Source organism: Bufo bufo, chromosome 1 (assembly GCF_905171765.1).
Source record: "Bufo bufo chromosome 1, aBufBuf1.1, whole genome shotgun sequence".
In the NCBI taxonomy this organism is placed as follows: Eukaryota; Metazoa; Chordata; class Amphibia; order Anura; family Bufonidae; genus Bufo; species Bufo bufo.
The window spans coordinates 679,152,501-679,170,550 of NC_053389.1; the positions used below are offsets into that span (position 1 = coordinate 679,152,501).

Sequence of the window (18,050 nt, forward strand, 5' to 3'; positions counted from 1 at the left end):
CTCACAGGGAAACTAGATGAAGTTAAAATTGACCTAGGACTGTTACGTCAAGATATGCAAAATCTCCGGGAGAGTTCAACGTGCTGAAGAACGTATTTCACGCATAGAAGATGTTACAGCTACAGTCCCAAGGTCCATATCTGATCTAAATACTAAAGCAGAAACATGGAAGCAGAAAGCAGATGACTTAGAAAACAGGCTTCGTAGAAATAACATTAGAATTATTGGCCTGCCTGAAAGAGCAGAAGGACATAAGCCAGACGAGTTCATAGAAAACTGGATAAAAGAACTTTTCCCAGAGGTAGAATTCTCCTCAGCCTACGCTGTAGAACGGGCGCATAGAGTACCGGCAAAACCTCCACCGCCAGGGGCTCCGCCTCAACCCATACTCGCCAGGTTTCTCAATTGCAAAGATAGAGACAGAATATTAGCCCTGGCCAGAAAAAAACAAGACATTAAATACGACGGTGCAAGGGTTTCCATATTCCCAGACTTCTCTATGGAATTACAAAAACAACGAGCCACATTCATGGATGTAAAGAGGCGCCTGAGAGAAGCAAGCATCCCGTACTCTATGGGCTATTCAGCAAGACTCAGGGTGGCGGACGGAGACAGAGCGATCTTCTTCACCTCCCCTGCAGAAGTTAAGGTATGGCTGGCCCTACGGAGAAGATCCCCGAGACGCTGAGAATCTAGCCACATCTGGAGACTGGTCGTCGGCTAAAGATATCGACTGGGTTTGATTTATTTGATATGTTCCAGACAGTTTAATGACTATATTTAGTTGCACCCTAAGTAAATGATATAGGGCTATAATATTTACACATAAATAGCTAAATGGACATACTATTATAGTAGCCTGCATGCTTCTGCCAAACAGTTATTGTAGGCAAAGGCATCCCGGTATCACTGGCCTATAATCTGAAGTGGGGCTTCAGTTCAGAGCAATACCTATATGTGAGGAAAGTTTAACATTAATCTTTCCGGATTGTGTTCTAATGTTAAATTTACAATGTTTCATTGATTAAATGCAATTATTAATGTTGCTCTGTTGCATATAATTACACCCATTGCACTAAGCTTCGCATATGTCAACACATGCCTGCCTTGGAATCCATGGCTGAGTTAAAAATATTATCTTTGGATGTCAGGGGTTTGGGTACACCGCAGAAACGATCTATGGTCCTTGCCTTTATTAGAAATTCTAGTCCACAAATTCTGTGTCTCCAAGAGACACATTTCACTGGTACTACTTCAAGGATCTTGCTAAAACCCTGGGTCCAGTGGGCTGCACATTCTTACCACACCTCTTCTTCACGAGGAGTGTCCTTATTTATCTATAAGCAATTGCGCTGGGAGGTAAAAGACTTGGCCATTGATTCGGAAGGCAGATATGTCTTTGTCCATGCTCTGATTGACAATGTACAATACACACTATTAGGCATCTATAACCCCCCCCCCCCCCCCCCCCCCCGGTTCTATGCAAGTTCTACATCTAGCAGCCACCAATCCACACTCCATACTAATTTGCATGGGGGATCTAAATATGATTCTGGACTCCTCACTAGATCGATTTTTTTAGACATAGCAGATCCAATAAGTGCAGGGGGTCCGTCTAGACTTAATCGGTTCTTGTCTGAGTTTAGATGGACTGACCATTGGAGGACCAAACATCCTAGAGACAGGGTCTATTCCTGCCATAGCGGGGGTCACAACTCCCTAACTAGAATTGACTATATGTTAGGCAATGAGACAGTGATGTTAAACCTCCGCTCCATAATGTACCTACCTAGGGAAATATCGGACCACTCCCCAATGCTGGGCATTCTATTACGTGGCACGTCTTCAGTAATGTATCAAATGAATATACATCCATTTTGGCTGAATCTGCTGGGCTCAGCAGACGGGATACCTTACCAGTTAAAAGAGTTTCGGGAAATACATGCAAATGAGCCCAATAAGGCTCTGGTTTGGGATACTCTAAAGCGGGTCATTACATTCTAGCATTTCGTACATTAAAAAAGATTTTAAAAAAAGATACCAACCGCCTGGAGATGGAGATGGAATCTCAGTGTAATACACTGGAACAGAAACATATCCATCACCCGACAGACTCTAATAGAAATGCTTGGCTTCAAGCGGGCAGGAAATACTTAACGATACTCAGGGACAAAGCTGACAGAAAAAAGTTTTTTCTAAAACAGACAGACTTTGAGCTGGGGAATCAATCAGCTAAATTGCTGGCTCAATTAATCCATCATAAGTTGCCCTCCCCAACGATATTAGCAATCAGGAACCCTACCGGTCAAGAATCCCGCACCCAAGAAACTATCCTTCAAACATTCACAAATTCTACCAAGAGCTATATACGGTAGATATAGTATAACTCAATCAGAATCAGATATTGCCATGTACCTAGAGAATATATCCATTCCTACACTCAATACATCACAAAGCGCCCAATTAGATCAACCAGTTAGGCTGGAAGAAATAGCACAGGCCATATTAGACCTCAACAATGAGAAGTCGCCTGGCCGGATGGGCTTCCTAAAGAAGTCTATGCCAAATATGCGGAAGAATTAGCCCCACAACTATTATCCACCCCTAATGCAGCCCTGGAAACAGGACGCTTGCCAGAGTCTTTTATGGAAGCCACAATCATACTACTACTAAAACCTGACAAGGACCCCCTAGAATGTGCATTATTAAACGTAGACTACAAAATCCTGACTAGGGTCTTAGCTACATGTTTGAACCGGATGATTCTGTCACTGTTCACCCGGACCAGACAGGATTTATGCCTGGAAAGTCCACTACTGAAAACATCAGAAGGGTTCAAGTGGTCACACAACTGGGGTATTCCCTGAATGTAGATTGGGCCTTGACTTCGTTAGACGCAGCCAAGGCATTTGATTTCAGAAAATGGGCTTATTTGCTTCAAAGCCTGAAGAGGTATGGCTTTGGTCCACTGTTTATCAGATGGATGACTCTTTTATACAGCAATCTGAGAAGCAGGTTATTAATAAACGGGGAATTATCAGAAACCTTCCATCTACATAGAGGAACAAGACAAGGATCCCTCTATCACCACTCCTGTTTGCCCTGGCGATTGAAACATTGGCAATTAGGGTAAGAAGCAGCTATAACATAATTGGAGTGACCATGGGAGACAAAGAAGCCCGCATAGGATTATACGCAGACGACATGATTCTATACCTTTCTTCGCCCCAAAACATCTCTCAGAGGTGCAATAGACTTGATAGAATTTGGGGACTTCTCCGGCCTTAAGATTAATTGGGGGAAATCAGTGTATATGCCACTGGGCAAAGCAAATTGGTCAGGCCCTTCTCATGTAGAGAGATTGAAGGTAGTGGACACTTTCAAATATCTTGGGGTAAATATCACAATTTTCAGGCCTTGTCATTTAATATATATCCCCTGATTGGATATATACGGTATAAACTTCAAAACTGGAAGACACTGGCTATATCGGTGGCAGGATGCATTAACTTATTCAAAATTATTATACTCCCCAAGACCCTCTACGCTCTGCAACATTCAGAGGTACATATACCCAAATCAATATTTAGAGAAATAGACTCTCTGACCAGGGTTTTTATCTGGGGCAGATCCCGAGCTAAGTTAAGTCTTGACACATTAAAACGTCCTAAAACAGAAGGGGGCATGGCACTGCCGGATTATTATACATATTATCTGGCAGGTCGGCTCATTAGCACCTGGTACTCATCTGATGATCTACCCATTACAGAATATTTTTTAAAACATTACCTTAAATGTTGCACACTGTGGTCAGTTTTGGAACTACCCCCGTTTCTGCCACTGCACAAGTTGGCGCAAATGACATGGAGGGACACCAAATCACTAACCTGTTTCACAGAGGTGGTTTCTGACATACCTCTATTGACTAATCAATCGCCGCCGTAGCTGCAGGCGGTCATGGGAGCAGAGAGATGGCAGACATCTGGAGTTAAAAACTTAGGAGATCTATATGACCAGGGAGCATTTATGACGTTTAAAGCACTGTCCCAGAAATACCACATCCCCCGAACTCAATTTTTCTCCTATTTGCAGCTTCGCTCAGCTATACACAGTAAATTTCCAAGTACCAACATCACAATTACTAAATACTCACTTATAGGGGTTGTTAGAACCCAAGGACCCAGAGGACTGGTATCAGCAATTTATTCCCATCTCATGCAGGCAAAGGTCAGTGCCAATCCCCTTATGATAAAAGACAGATACCAACTCTCACAGGAGAATTAATAACAGATTTATTAGAATCGCATTTACAAGTGTCACCAACAGCTAATAACAAAATAATACAACTATACATTATCCATCAAACATATCCCACGCCACCTAGGCTGTACAGAATGGGCAGAGTGTCATCCACGGCATGCCCGAGGTGTGCGGAGTTGGAGGCGGAAATGGCATATGATGTCAAGGTGTGGTCCGATTGCTACGTTTTGGGAAGAGGTGACGTCCTTCCTATCAGGCTTATTGCCGGTTCGGGTGGCATGCAATCCAGAGATCTGCCTACTGGGAATATTCAACGAGGATAGTTGGGACCATTATGCAACAACATTTTTAAGGGAATCCCTATTTATGGCACATAAATGCATTGCTTTGAGATGGTACAATCCCAATACGCCGAACCTGTCTATGTGGAAACAACAAATAAACCAGATTCTTCCGTATATTGTGCTAATGTGCAAACCACAAAAAATTGACAAGGTATGGGGTCTGTGGTGCGGTTCCCCCCACACACAGTACTCGTCCTCGAGACTACGACAAGCTAAGCTCGAGATTCCATGGCTCAGTCGGCATTCATTGGAATTAGGAGACAGTATAAATGCAATGAGCAATTGAATAGACCATAGTTTATAGATAAATGTAAGTTTAACTTTTGTTCTGAGACATGTATTAAGAATGTATATGTCAATGTGCCTCTTTTCCTGTTAATAAACAAGTTTAAAAAACAAACAAACATTTATTATAATAAAAAAAAATCTGTGACAGAATATAACTTTGATATTGATGAATGGTTGCCCAAGCTTCAAACATTTTACTATAATGGGACAGCATTTTTATGGCCAGATATTCAGTGCATAAATATATATGTATGAGTATTAGGCCTCATGCACACGACCGTATGTTCGGTCCGCATCCGATCCGCATTTTTGCGGATTGGTTACAGACCAACTCATTTCAATGGGGCCATATGTCCATTCCGCGGCCCTGCAAAAAAGGTAGAGGTCCTATTCTTGTCCATTTGGCGGGCAAGGATAGGGCATTTCTACAGGATTTAAAAAAGAAATGGCTCCATACACTCAACCAGGATCTGTGTATTGTGGATTTGCAATTAGTGGACCGCAAAACAGATATGGTTGTGTGCACGCAAATGGCAATTATCATGTAGAAAAAGGTAATACAAGGTATTTTGTCCATTTTCCATATTGCTTCCTTTGCTCGCTTGATTCATTTTTCCATCTCATTATACACTGCTCATTTCCATGGTTACGACCACCATGCAATCCAGCAGCGGTGGCTGTGCTTGCGCACAATAGGGAAAAATGCGGTTCTATGCGCACTCCCGCTGTCCCGGCCACCAGGGAAGCCAGAGCTTTTCCCTGTAGTGTGCAAGCACGACCACCACTGTTGGATTGCAGGGTGGTCGTAAACCATGGAAAAATGAATCAAGCCAGCACAGGAGGCAATATGAACAATCACAATACATTAGTAAGTGCCTTGTATTAACTTTCTCTACATGATAAATGCCTAGTGCTGAAGTGAGACAACCCCTTTAATTCTATGTGACTTATGGAAGCTAGAATGTACTTATGTGTGACTAAATAGTTAAAACACCTTTAGTGCACATATAGACAGTGAAGGAGGAAGTTAAAATTTGGTTTGATGTTATTTCTCTTCGCTAGTCTACACAAAGGGAGACCTTGAATTAGAACTTTTGAACTCTTTGTGTATGCAGTCTACATATTGGGAAAAGTGAATTATTGTGACATACGGGGAAGATAAAGCTGCTGTCAGCTGCTTAACAAGGTTATCAAATATTTTATTTCAAGGAGTTGAATAAAAGTGATAGGACAGTTGAAAGCAACTAGCGCAAGCAAGTTTCTCATGTGAAGTAGCAAGACATGAAACTACTTCTCGTGTCATTTTATAAGGGTTTTAGAAGTGTTTGAGGAACACTAAACCCACAGTTGGCATGAAGCCTCTTTCACACCAGCGATACAGAATGAGTCAGATCTGTTCTAGGAAAAACTCATTTTACATCAGTTTTGTCTGCAATTGCGTTGAGTGTTTCAGTTTTGTCCACGCGGATACGTTCGGTCTTTCATGCATTTTTCATGCGAGTAAAGAAAAACTGAAGGATAAGGCCCCTTGCAGACAAGCGTGTCCAGATTAGGTCCGGATGCATTGCGTCTGCGATCAGGGAAAATCGTGTGAGTAGGTACGCAATTGCAGTCAGTTTTGACTGCGATTGCGTTCCGATGTTCAGTTTTTCTCGCGCGGGTGAAATGCGTTTTGCATGCGCGTGATAAAAAACTGACTGTGGTACCCAGACCCGAACCCGGACTTCTTCACTGAAGTTCAGGTTTGGGTTCGGTGTTCTGTATATTTTATTATTTTCCCTTATAACATTTTTAGAAGGGGAAATAATACCATTCTTAATACAGAATGATTACTAAAATGTGGCTTTAGGGGTTAAAAAATAAAAAATAATTACTCCCCTCGTCCTGTTGTTCGCGTAGCCGGCATCTTCTTCTTTCTTCTTCTTTCAGGACCTGCCAAAGGACCTTTGATGACGTAATCGCACTCACCATGTGGTGAGCGCGGTGACGTAAGCGCAGGTCCTGCTGAATGAAGATAGAAATCTTCTATCTTCATTCAGCAGGACTTACGTCACCGAAGGTCCTTTTCCAGCCGGGTCCTGCAAGAAGAAAAAGAAAGAACAGCCCAGCTGCGCGATTTTCATGCATCCCCATTCATTTCTATGGGACCTGCATTGCGTCAAAAACGCAGAATATAGAACATGCTGCGATTTTCACGCAACACACAAGTGATGTGTGAAAATCACCGCTCATCTGAACAGCCCTATTGAAGTGAATGGGTCCGGATTCAGTGCGGGTGCAATGCGTTGCACCCACGCGGAATTCTCGCCCGTGTGAAAGGGGCCTAACACTCATCATCTCCTTGCAACCATCAGTAAAAACCGCATTACATCTTACACACAAGCCCCATTCATTTCACTGGGGCCAGGACTGTGTGAAAAACGCACAATATAGAACGTGCTGCAATTTTTCCTGACGTCAAAGATGATCAGTGATCAACAATGTTCATGTGCGCAGACCCATTAAAATGAGTCAGGATTCAGTCCAGATGCAGTGCGTTCACAACACACATTGCATCCGGACAGAAAACCTGCTCGTGTGAAATAGGCTTTAGACAAAATTATTGTTGTGAAATTAGTTTTTCCATGATAGAAATCTCTGACATATCCATATGATATGCCATAAATATATAGGATGGGAAAGCCAAGCTTATTCACATGCAGCAGATGTGTTGCAGAAATTTCTGCAACTGAAAACCAGTTTGCTACATGTCAGTGGGGTTGATTTGGCATTCAGATGAATAGGACAGTGGCTGCAACAGATCTGCATCTGAATTTACTCTTAGGCCCCTTTCACACGGGCGAGTATTCTGCGCGGGTGCAATGCGTGAGGTGAACGCATTGCACCCGCACTGAATCCTGACCCATGCTCTATATACAGCGTTTTTCACGCAACGCAGGCCCCATAGAAGTTAATGGGGCCGCGTGAAAATCGCAAACATCCGCAAGCAAGTGCGGATGCAGTGCGATTTTCACGCATGTTTGCTAGGTGACGATCGGGCTGGGGACCCAATCTGTATTATTTTCCCTTATAACATGGTTATAAGGGAAAATAATAGCATTCTGAATACAGAATGCAAAGTAAAATAGAGATGGAGGGGTTAAAAATATAAAAAAATTAACTCACCGAGTCCACTTGATCGCGTAGTTGCGGATCTCTGTCTTCTTCTGTAATGTTGAGCTGCCGGCTAAGGACCTGTGGTGACGTCACATCACATAATCCAATCACATGGTCCCTCACCATGGTGATGAACCATGTGATTGGACCATGTGATGAGCACAGTGACGTCATCAAAGGTCCTATTCCTGTGCACAGCAAAGAAGAAGACAGAAGAGATGCCGGCTGCGCGATCAAGTGGATTTAGGTGAGTTAAATTATTATTATTTTATTTTTAACCCCTCCAGCGCTATTGTACTATGCATTCTGTATTAAGAATGCTATTATTCTCCCTTATAACCATGTTATAAGGGAAAATAATACAATCTACACAACACCTAACCCAAAATCGAACTTCTGTGAAGAAGTTCGGGTTTGGGTACCAAACATGCCGATTTTTCTCACGCGCGTGCAAAACGCATTGCAATGTTTTGCACTCGCGCGGAAAAATCGCTCATGTTCCCGTAACGCACCCGCACCTTTTCCCGCAATGCCCGTGTGAAACCAGCCTTAGGGTATGTTCACACGTCTCAGATATGCTGCCGAATTTCCATTGCTGAACTGCATGCGGAAAATCTACAATGTGTTACCAGCAAAGTCGATACAATTTTACACACCCTGAACTAAAAAATTGCAGTGATATTGACCTGCAGAGTAAATTTTAAATTTACATGTCAAACCCTCAGCATAAGGGCTCATTCAGACGGCCGTATGCTGTCCGCAAAAAGGCAGATCCGTTTTTTTGCGGACAGTTCAGCATGTCTGCAAAAAAACGGATTGCATTCCGTATTTTTTTGCTGATCCAAGACTTCAATAGGGCCATGTCCTGATTTTCACTGACAAGTATAGGACATGTTTAATTTTTTTGCTGAGCCATGCAATGGAAGATAAGGTCCCATAGAAGTAAATGGGACAGCATATAATCCGCAAAAAAGCGGATCCATATTTTTGCGGACAGCATACGGCCATCTGAATGAGCCCTAAATTGCATCAAATTCACATGTAGTTCATGCTGTTTTTGCTGCAGAGTTAGTCTACTTTCACACTGGCGTTTTGATTTCCGTTTGTGAGATCCGTTCTGGGATCTCACAAGCGGTCCAAAACAGATCAGTTTTGCGCTTAATGCATTCTGAATGGAATCTGCTCAGAATGCATCAGTTTGGCTCCGTTCCGTCTCCATTCCGCTTTGGAGGCGGACACCAAAACTTTTTATTAGCTTGTAAAACCCCTTTAAGAGTACCTCACCACAGGACACAATTTGAATGGAAAAAGTCCATGATATAAGGCTACTTTCACACTTGCGTTTGGTGCGGATCCGTCATGGATCTGCACAAATGCATCCGTTCACATAATACAACCGCATGCATCCGTTCAGAACGGATCCGTTTGTATTATCTGTAACATAGCCAAGACGGATCCGTCTTGAACACCATTGAAAGCCAATGGAGGACGGATCTGTTTTCTATTGTGCCAGATTGTGTCAGTGAAAACGGATCCGTCCCCATTGACTTACATTGTGTGTCAGGACGGATCCGTTTTCACTGACACAATCTGGCACAATAGAAAACGTTTTGGCTATGTTAAAGATAATACAAACGGATCCATTCCGAACGGATGCATGCGGTTGTATTATCTGAACGGATGCATTTGTGCAGATCCATGACGGATCCGCACCAAACGCGAGTGTGAAAGTATGGACTTTTTCCATTCAAATTGTGTCCTGTGGTGAGGTACTCTTAAAGGGGTTTTACAAGCTAATAAAAAGTACAGAAAAACACATAAAGGGAATTTCTTACCAGATACCTGCAAATGAAGCTAAGACCTCATTCACGCGACCGTATGAGCGCCGACCACATGGGCGCCGACCCTTTCATTTTAATGGGGCCGCACAAGATGTGGACAGCACACATCTGTAGTTCTGTTCCGTGCCCTCGCAAAAAATATAGAGCATGTCCTATTCTTGCGGACAAGAATAGGCATTTTCTACAAAAAAGCGGAACGCACATGGCCGGTATACGTGTTTTGCGGACCGCAATTCGTGAACCAGTGGTACCCGCCTCTAAAACAGCCTAGGGCAGCGTTATACACTGCCCATTTGTGCCTGTGACATCACTGGGCTCACTGCTAGGTGGAAGTCCTGTTATGTTAAGGCCAGACACAGATGAGTGAGTTGAATGCAATAAACTTGCACCATGTGTCAGTGTGAGTTCCTGTTCTGAACTCTGCTCCAGTGACAGCACTGCAGTATAATAATTTATAAGCCTGTGTTTCCCTGTGATACCTGGAATCTGTTGAATTACACTGACAGCATTATGTCTGTGTAATTCAATAGAATCTAGGTCTCGCAGGGTCACACAGCATTATAAATCATTATAATGCTGTGTGATCCTGTCAGAGAAGCAGAGGTCAGAACGGGACCTCACACTGCCACATGCTGCAAGTCTCTCGCATTGACCTCGCTTGTTTGTGTCTGACGTAACGTGTTTTCTTATGCAGTTTTTGAAGCCAAAACCAGGTGGTCGATCATAAAGAGATCATTAAGAGAGGTAAGTGTAACAGGCAAAAAGTTCTACTTCTATTTTGTGAATCCACATCTGGTTTTAGCTAGCTTCTAAGCTGTATCAGAAAACCTGGACCTGTACAGACGGCCTAATATTTATTGGGTCTAAGTAGTCTCGATTCCTTTATATGGATACATTAAACCTGAATTTAGTCACCTGTCTCCATCTTGTCATCTTTTCCAAACTGTTTTTCGTTCACAGGCCTGGTCTACAATGGTGACCCAGACAGAGAACTTGAGTCACATATTACGGAACCACTCGGAGACTCTACATTCAGGGCCTCTGAAGAAGCTCACAGATCTTATTCGGGAAAAACAGCAGCTGAAAAAGTCATATACTGAACAGTGGCAACTGCTCAGCCAGGATTATTTGAAGGTAATCTATTCCATTCACAAGGAATGTCAATGTACAGTATAGTTATTCTTGTTTGATGGTAGAAATGAATTTCCATTAAGTGATTAGAGGGCTGGCATAATGCTGGCACCAGGAAAGCCCTGATTATCTTTCCAGAAGCTGAAATACCAACATTTTAGTTCATAATTCACAAGAAGTCCTGTATACATAACGTTTGCAGTGCTCCTAATATCCTGGATTTTCAGGAAGTGTAAGGTGACAGATTAGCAGTAAGTACAGGCTTGTGGAGTATATAGTAGTGGAAAATGCCTCAAGCATGTGCACCATACTGATGTACCTAGCCTCCATGGTTTTTGCATGTTTTTCTTATGGATAAGATTTTTCAGTGTGGAGTTTACCAGTATAAGGCCTCATGCACACGACCGTTCAGTTTTTTTGCAGTCTACAACGGACGGCCCATTGTAGAAATGCCTATTCTTGTCCACAAAACGGACAAGAATAGGACATGTTCTATTTTTTTTGCGGGGCCACGGAACAGAGCAACGGATGCGGACAGCACACGAAGTGCTGTCCGCATCTTTTGAGGCCCCATTGAAGTGAATGGGTCTGCATCCGAGCTGCCAAAACGGTAGCTCGGATGCGGACCCAAACAACGGCCGTGTGCATGAGGCCTAACTATACAACAATTACAGTCGTGGCCAAAAGTTTTGTGAATTACATAAATATTGGAAATTGGAAAAGTTGCTGCTTAAAGGGAGTCTGTCACCACATTTGAGCATATTAGACTGATCAAATAGCGTTATATGTGCCACCCAGAACTTAAAAACGGTACCTAATGGACAGATTGATCTTCTGCAGAAAGTATGGTGAATGGACTGCTGAGGACTGGGGCAAAAGAAGATCAATCTGTCCCTTTTTTGGAGAGAAGTGGCTTCTTTGCTGCCCTTCTTGACCTCAGGCCATCTTCCAAAAGTCTTCGCCTCACTGTGCGTGCAGATGCGCTCACACCTGCCTGCTGCCATTCCTGAGCAAGCTCTGCACTGGTGGCACTCCGATCCCGCAGCTGAATCCTCTTTAGGAGACGATCCTGGCGCTTGCTGGACTTTCTTGGATGCCCTGAATCCTTCTTAACAAGAATTGAACCTCTTTCCTTGAAGTTCTTGATGATCCTATAAATTGTTGATTGAGGTGCAATCTTAGTAGCCACAATATCCTTGCAATGAAGATAAGGAAATCTACAAGATTAGGCAGAGAGAGGCCAAGCAAGTTATAAGAACTTCTAAAGCGCAGGCAGAAGAAAAACTAGCTCAGTCTATGAAAAAAGGGGATAAGACATTCTTCAGATATATAAATGAAAAAAGGAAATTAAAACAAGGAATAACTAAATTAAAAACAAAGGACGGAAGGTATGTAGAAGAGAATAAAGGGCTAGCCGACTGCCTTAATGAATACTTCTGTTCAGTTTTTACAAAAGAAAAAGGAGAAGGACCTCCACTAGAAAGGATGACTAATAAATCATTTGATGCATGTATCTTTACAGAGGAAGATGTTCTAAGTTTGCTGTCTAAGGTGAAGACAAATAAGTCACAGGGGCCTGATGAGATACACCCAAAATTATTAAAAGAGCTTAGTGGTGAGCTGGCAAAACCGTTAACAGATTTATTTAACCAATCATTAGTAACAGGAGTCATCCCGGAAGATTGGAAATTAGCAAATGTCGTGCCCATTCACAAGAAAGGTAGTAGGGAGGAATCGAGCAACTATAGACCAGTGAGTCTGACATCAATAGTAGGCAAATTAATGGAAACCCTATTAAAGGATAGGATTGTGGAACATCTAAAATCCCATGGATTGCAAGATGAAAAACAACATGGGTTTACTTCAGGGAGATCATGTCAAACAAATCTTATAGATTTTTTTGACTGGGTGACTAAAATAATAGACGGTGGAGGTGCAGTAGACATCGCATATCTAGATTTTAGTAAGGCTTTTGACACTGTCCCACATAGAAGACTTATCAATAAACTGCAGTCATTGAGCATGGACTCCCATATTGTCGAGTGGATTAGGCAGTGGCTGAGTGACAGACAACAGAGGGTTGTAGTCAATGGAGAACATTCAAAACAAGGTCATGTTACCAGTGGGGTTCCACAGGGATCTGTACTGGGACCAATTTTGTTTAATATCTTCATAAGTGATATTGCAAAAGGCCTCGATGGGAAGGTGTGTCTTTTTGCTGATGACACAAAGATATGTAACAGGGTTGATGTTCCTGGAGGGAAACACCAAATGGAAAAGGATTTAGGAAAACTAGAAGAATGGTCAGAACTCTGGCAACTGAAATTTAATGTGGATAAGTGCAAGATAATGCACCTAGGGCGTAAAAACCCAAGGGCAGAATATAGAATATTTGACACAGTCCTGACCTCAGTATCTGAGGAAAGGGATTTAGGAGTAATTATTTCAGAAGACTTAAAGGTGGGAAGACAATGTAATAGGGCAGCACGAAATGCCAGCAGAATGCTTGGATGTATAGGGAGAGGTATAAGCAGTAGAAAGAGTGAAGTGCTTATGCCGCTGTACAGAACACTGGTGAGACCTCACTTGGAGTATTGTGCGCAGTACTGGAGGCCATATCTCCAGAAGGATATAGATACTCTAGAGAGAGTTCAGAGAAGAGCTACTAAACTAGTACATGGATTGCAGAATAAAACTTACCAGGAAAGGTTAAAGGACCTTAACATGTATATCTTGGAAGAAAGAAGAGATAGAGGGGATATGATAGAAACTTTTAAATACATAAAGGGAATCAACTCGGTAAAGGAGGAGAGCATATTTAAAAGAAGAAAAACTACCACAAGAGGACACAGTTTTAAATTAGAGGGGCAAAGGTTTAAAAGTAATATAAGGAAGTATTACTTTACTGAGAGAGTAGTGGATGCATGGAATAGCCTTCCTGCAGAAGTGGTAGCTGCAAATACAGTGAAGGGGTTTAAGCGTGCATGGGATAGGCATATGGCTATCCTTCATATAAGATAGGGCCAGGGGCTATCCATAGTATTCAGATATATTGGGCAGACTAGATGGGCCAAATGGTTCTTATCTGCCGACACATTCTATGTTTCTATGTTTCTAAGTCATATTCTCCGATGAAGCCTCTTTCCGATTGTTTGGGGCATCTGGAGAAGAAAGGGTGAGCGCTACCATCAGTCCTGTGTCATGCCAACAGTAAAGCATCCTGAGACCATTCATGTGTGGGGTTGCTTCTCATCCAAGGGAGTGGGCTCACTCACAATTTTGCCCAAAAACACAGCCATGAATAAAGAATGGTACCAAAACACCCTCCAACAGCAACTTTTTCCAACAATCCAACAACAGTTTGGTGAAGAACAATGCATTTTCCAGCACGATGGAGCACTGTGCCATAAGGCAAAAGTGATAACTAAGTGGCTCGGGGACCAAAACGTTGACATTTTGGGTCCATTTCCTGGAAACTCGCCAGATCTTAATCCCATTGAGAACTTGTGGTCAATCCTCAAGAGGCGGGTGGACAAACAAAAACCCACAAATTCTGACAAACTCCAAGAAGTGATTATGAAAGAATGGGTTGCTATCAGTCAGGAATTGGCCCAGAAGTTGATTGAGAGCATGCCCAGTCGAATTGCAGAGGTCCTGAGAAAGAAGGGCCAACACTGCAAATACTGACTCTTTGCATAAATGTCATGTAATTGTCGATAAAAGCCTTTGAAACGTATGAAGTGCGTGTAATTATATTTCACTACATCACAGAAACAACTGCAACAAAGATCTAAAAGCAGTTTAGCAGCAAACTTTGTGAAAACTAATATTTTTGTCATTCTCAAAACTTTTGGCCACGACTGTATATACTGTAACCTGTGTGCAGCAAGCCAGCCGGATATAGCAGAAGGATTTTCTGAAGAGCCTGCAAATATTTGATTTTCCATAAACGTAAGCCATTGTGTTTGAACCTGTGACATTTCACCCAAGATTCGCTCTATGATGCAGAGCTAAACGCTGTCAGCCGTCAGCGGCTTTAGGCTGGGTTCACACGGGCATTGCGGGAAAATGTGCGGGTGCGTTGCTGTAATGCATTTTGCACGCGCGTGAGAAAAATCGTGCATGTTTGGTACCCAAACCCGAACTTCTTCACAGAAGTTCGGGCTTGGGTTAGGTGTTCTGTAGATTGTATTATTTTCCCTTATAACATGGTTATAAGGGAAAATAATAGCATTCTGAATACAGAATGCAAAGTAAAACAGGGCTGGAGGGGTTAAAAAAATAATAATAATAATTTAACTCCCCTTAGTCCACTTGATCGCGTGGCCCGGCATCTCCTTCTGTCTCCTTTGTTGAATAGGACCTGTGGTGAGCATTAAGTACAGTTACAGGACCTTTGATGACGTCACTCCGGTCATCACATGATCCATCACCATGGTAAAAGATCATGTGATGTACCATGTGATGACCGGAGTGACGTCATCAAAGGTCCTGTAACTGTACTTAATGCTCACCACAGTTCCTATTCAACAAAGAAGACAGAACGAAATGCCGGGCTACGCGATCAAGTGGACTAAGGCCTCTTTCACACTTGCGTTGTCCGGATCCGGCGTGCACTCCACTTGCCGGAATTACACTCCGGATCCGGAAAAACGCAAGTGTACTGAAACCATTTGAAGACGGAACCGTCTTCAAAATGCTTTCAGTGTTACTATGGCACCCAGGACGCTATTAAAGTCCTGGTTGCCATAGTAGGAGCGGGGAGCGGTATACTTACAGTCCGTGCGGCTCCCGGGGCGCTCCAGAATGACGTCAGAGTGCCCCATGCGCATGGATGACGTGATCCATGCGAGCAAGTCATCCATGCGCGTGGGGCGCCCTGACGTCACTCTGGAGCGCCCGGGGAGCCGCACGGACGGTAAGTATACTGCCTCCCCGCTACACTTTACCATGGCTGCCAGGACTTTAGCGTCCCGGCAGCCATGGTAACCATTCAGAAAAAGCTAAATGTCGGCTCCAGCAATGCGCCGAAACGACGTTTAGCTTAAGGCCGGATCCGGATCAATGCCTTTCAATGGGCATTAATTCCGGATCCGGCCTTGCGGCAAGTGTTCCGGATTTTTGGCCGGAGCAAAAAGCGCAGCATGCTGCGGTATTTTCTCCGGCCAAAAAACGTTCCGTTCCAGAACTGAAGACATCCTGATGCATCCTGAACGGATTTCTCTCCATTCAGAATGCATTGGGATAATCCTGATCAGGATTCTTCCGGCATAGAGCCCCGACGACAGAACTCTATGCCGGAAGACAAGAACGCAGGTGTGAAAGAGCCCTAAGGTGAGTTAAATTATTATTATTATTTTTTTAACCCCTCCAGCCCTATTTTACTTTGCATTCTGTATTCAGAATGCTATTTTTTTCCCTTTATAACCATGTTATAAGGGAAAATAATAATGATCGGGTCTCCATCCCGATCGTCTCCTAGCAACCGTGTGCGTGAAAATCGCACCGCATCCGCACTTGCTTGCGGATGCTTGCTATTTTCACGCAACCCCATTCACTTCTATGGGGCCTGCGTTGCGTGAAAAACGCAGAATATAGAGCATGCTGCGATTTTCACGCAACGCATAAGTGATGCGTGAAAATCACCGCTCATGTGAAGAGCCCCATAGAAATGAATGGGTCGGTATTCAGTGCGGGTGCAATGCGTTCACCTCACGCATCGCATCCGCGCGGAATACTCGCCCGTGTGAAAGGGGCCTTAGCTCTGGCTGACTCGAGCCATCCATGAATTGCTGCCTGTGCTGTTACATGTAACTTTCCAATTCAGCTGGAGTTTCTATATGCAAAGGGGTGTCTTCATTAGATAACCCTTTATAAATGATATGACAAGTTTGAGGCAATCAAATTAAACAAGATAAGGCGTGATGTACCCTTCACTGGTTGCTTACAAAGTTATGCCAGCAAAAAAAGGACATCACTTGCAGTATGTAGAAGAGACAGCAAGACATCTTGTTAGCAAGCCATTATGCTCTAATATACATGAATTTAAAAATCTGCTCACATACCGTTCTTAGGCTCCTTTCACACGAGCGAGTTTTCCGTGCGGGTGCAATGGGTGACGTGAACGCATAGCACCCGCACTGAATCCTGACCCATTCATTTCAATGGGTATGTGTACATGAGCGTTTTTTTTCACGCATCAGTTCTGCGTTGCGTGAAAATCGCTGCATGTTCTATATTCTGCGTTTTTCACTCAGCCCTGGCCCCATAGAAGTGAATGGGGCTGCGTGAAAAACTGATGGTTGCTAAGAGATGTTGTTTGTAAACCTTCAGTTTTTTATCACGCGCGTGAAAAAACGCATCAAAACACATTGCACCCGCGCGGAAAAAACTGAACAACTGAACGCAATCGCAGACAAAACTGACTGAACTTGCTTGCAAAATAGTGCGAGTTTCACTGAACGCACCCTGAACGCATCCGGACCTAATCTGTCACGCTCGTGTGAAAGCGGCCTTAGGCTACTTTCACTCTAGCGTTTTTGGTGAATCCGACAGGGCTCAGCAAAAACGCTTCCGTTACTGATAATACAGCCATCTGCATCCGTTATGAACAGATCCGGTTGTATTATCTTTAACATTGCCAAGACGGATCCGTCATGAACTCCATTGAAAGTCAATGGAGGACGGATCCGTTTTCTATTGTGGCAGATTGTGGCAGAGAAAATGGATCCATCCCCATTTGCATTGTGGGTCATGACAGATCCATCTTGCTCCGCATCCCATGACGGAAAGCAAACCGCAGCATGCTGCGGTTTGCTCTCCATTTTGAGAACAGAATACATTTTGGAGCATTCAGTTCTGTTCAGTTACATTTTGTCCCCATTGACAGATCTCAATACCGAAAAATACCAACGTTAGTGTGAAAATAGCCAACTGCTACTTTATTCCAGCCGCCTCTCGACATGTTTACCGTGCTGCAGCCGGACCCCCGGCCCGCCCCCATTATAATCAATGGGGCCGGAGCGGACTA

General features: G+C 43.4%; 1 protein-coding gene across 1 annotated transcript in view; it reads left to right on the top strand.

The window, feature by feature from the left end:
• The window catches only part of FES (FES proto-oncogene, tyrosine kinase), a 167,045-nt gene that overhangs the window by 41,520 nt on the left and 107,475 nt on the right, over positions 1-18,050 (top strand). The window contains exon 3 of the mRNA XM_040414112.1: positions 10,850-11,023. Within this exon, the coding sequence (XP_040270046.1) occupies positions 10,850-11,023 (174 nt within the window). The remainder of the gene's footprint in view (positions 1-10,849; positions 11,024-18,050) is intronic.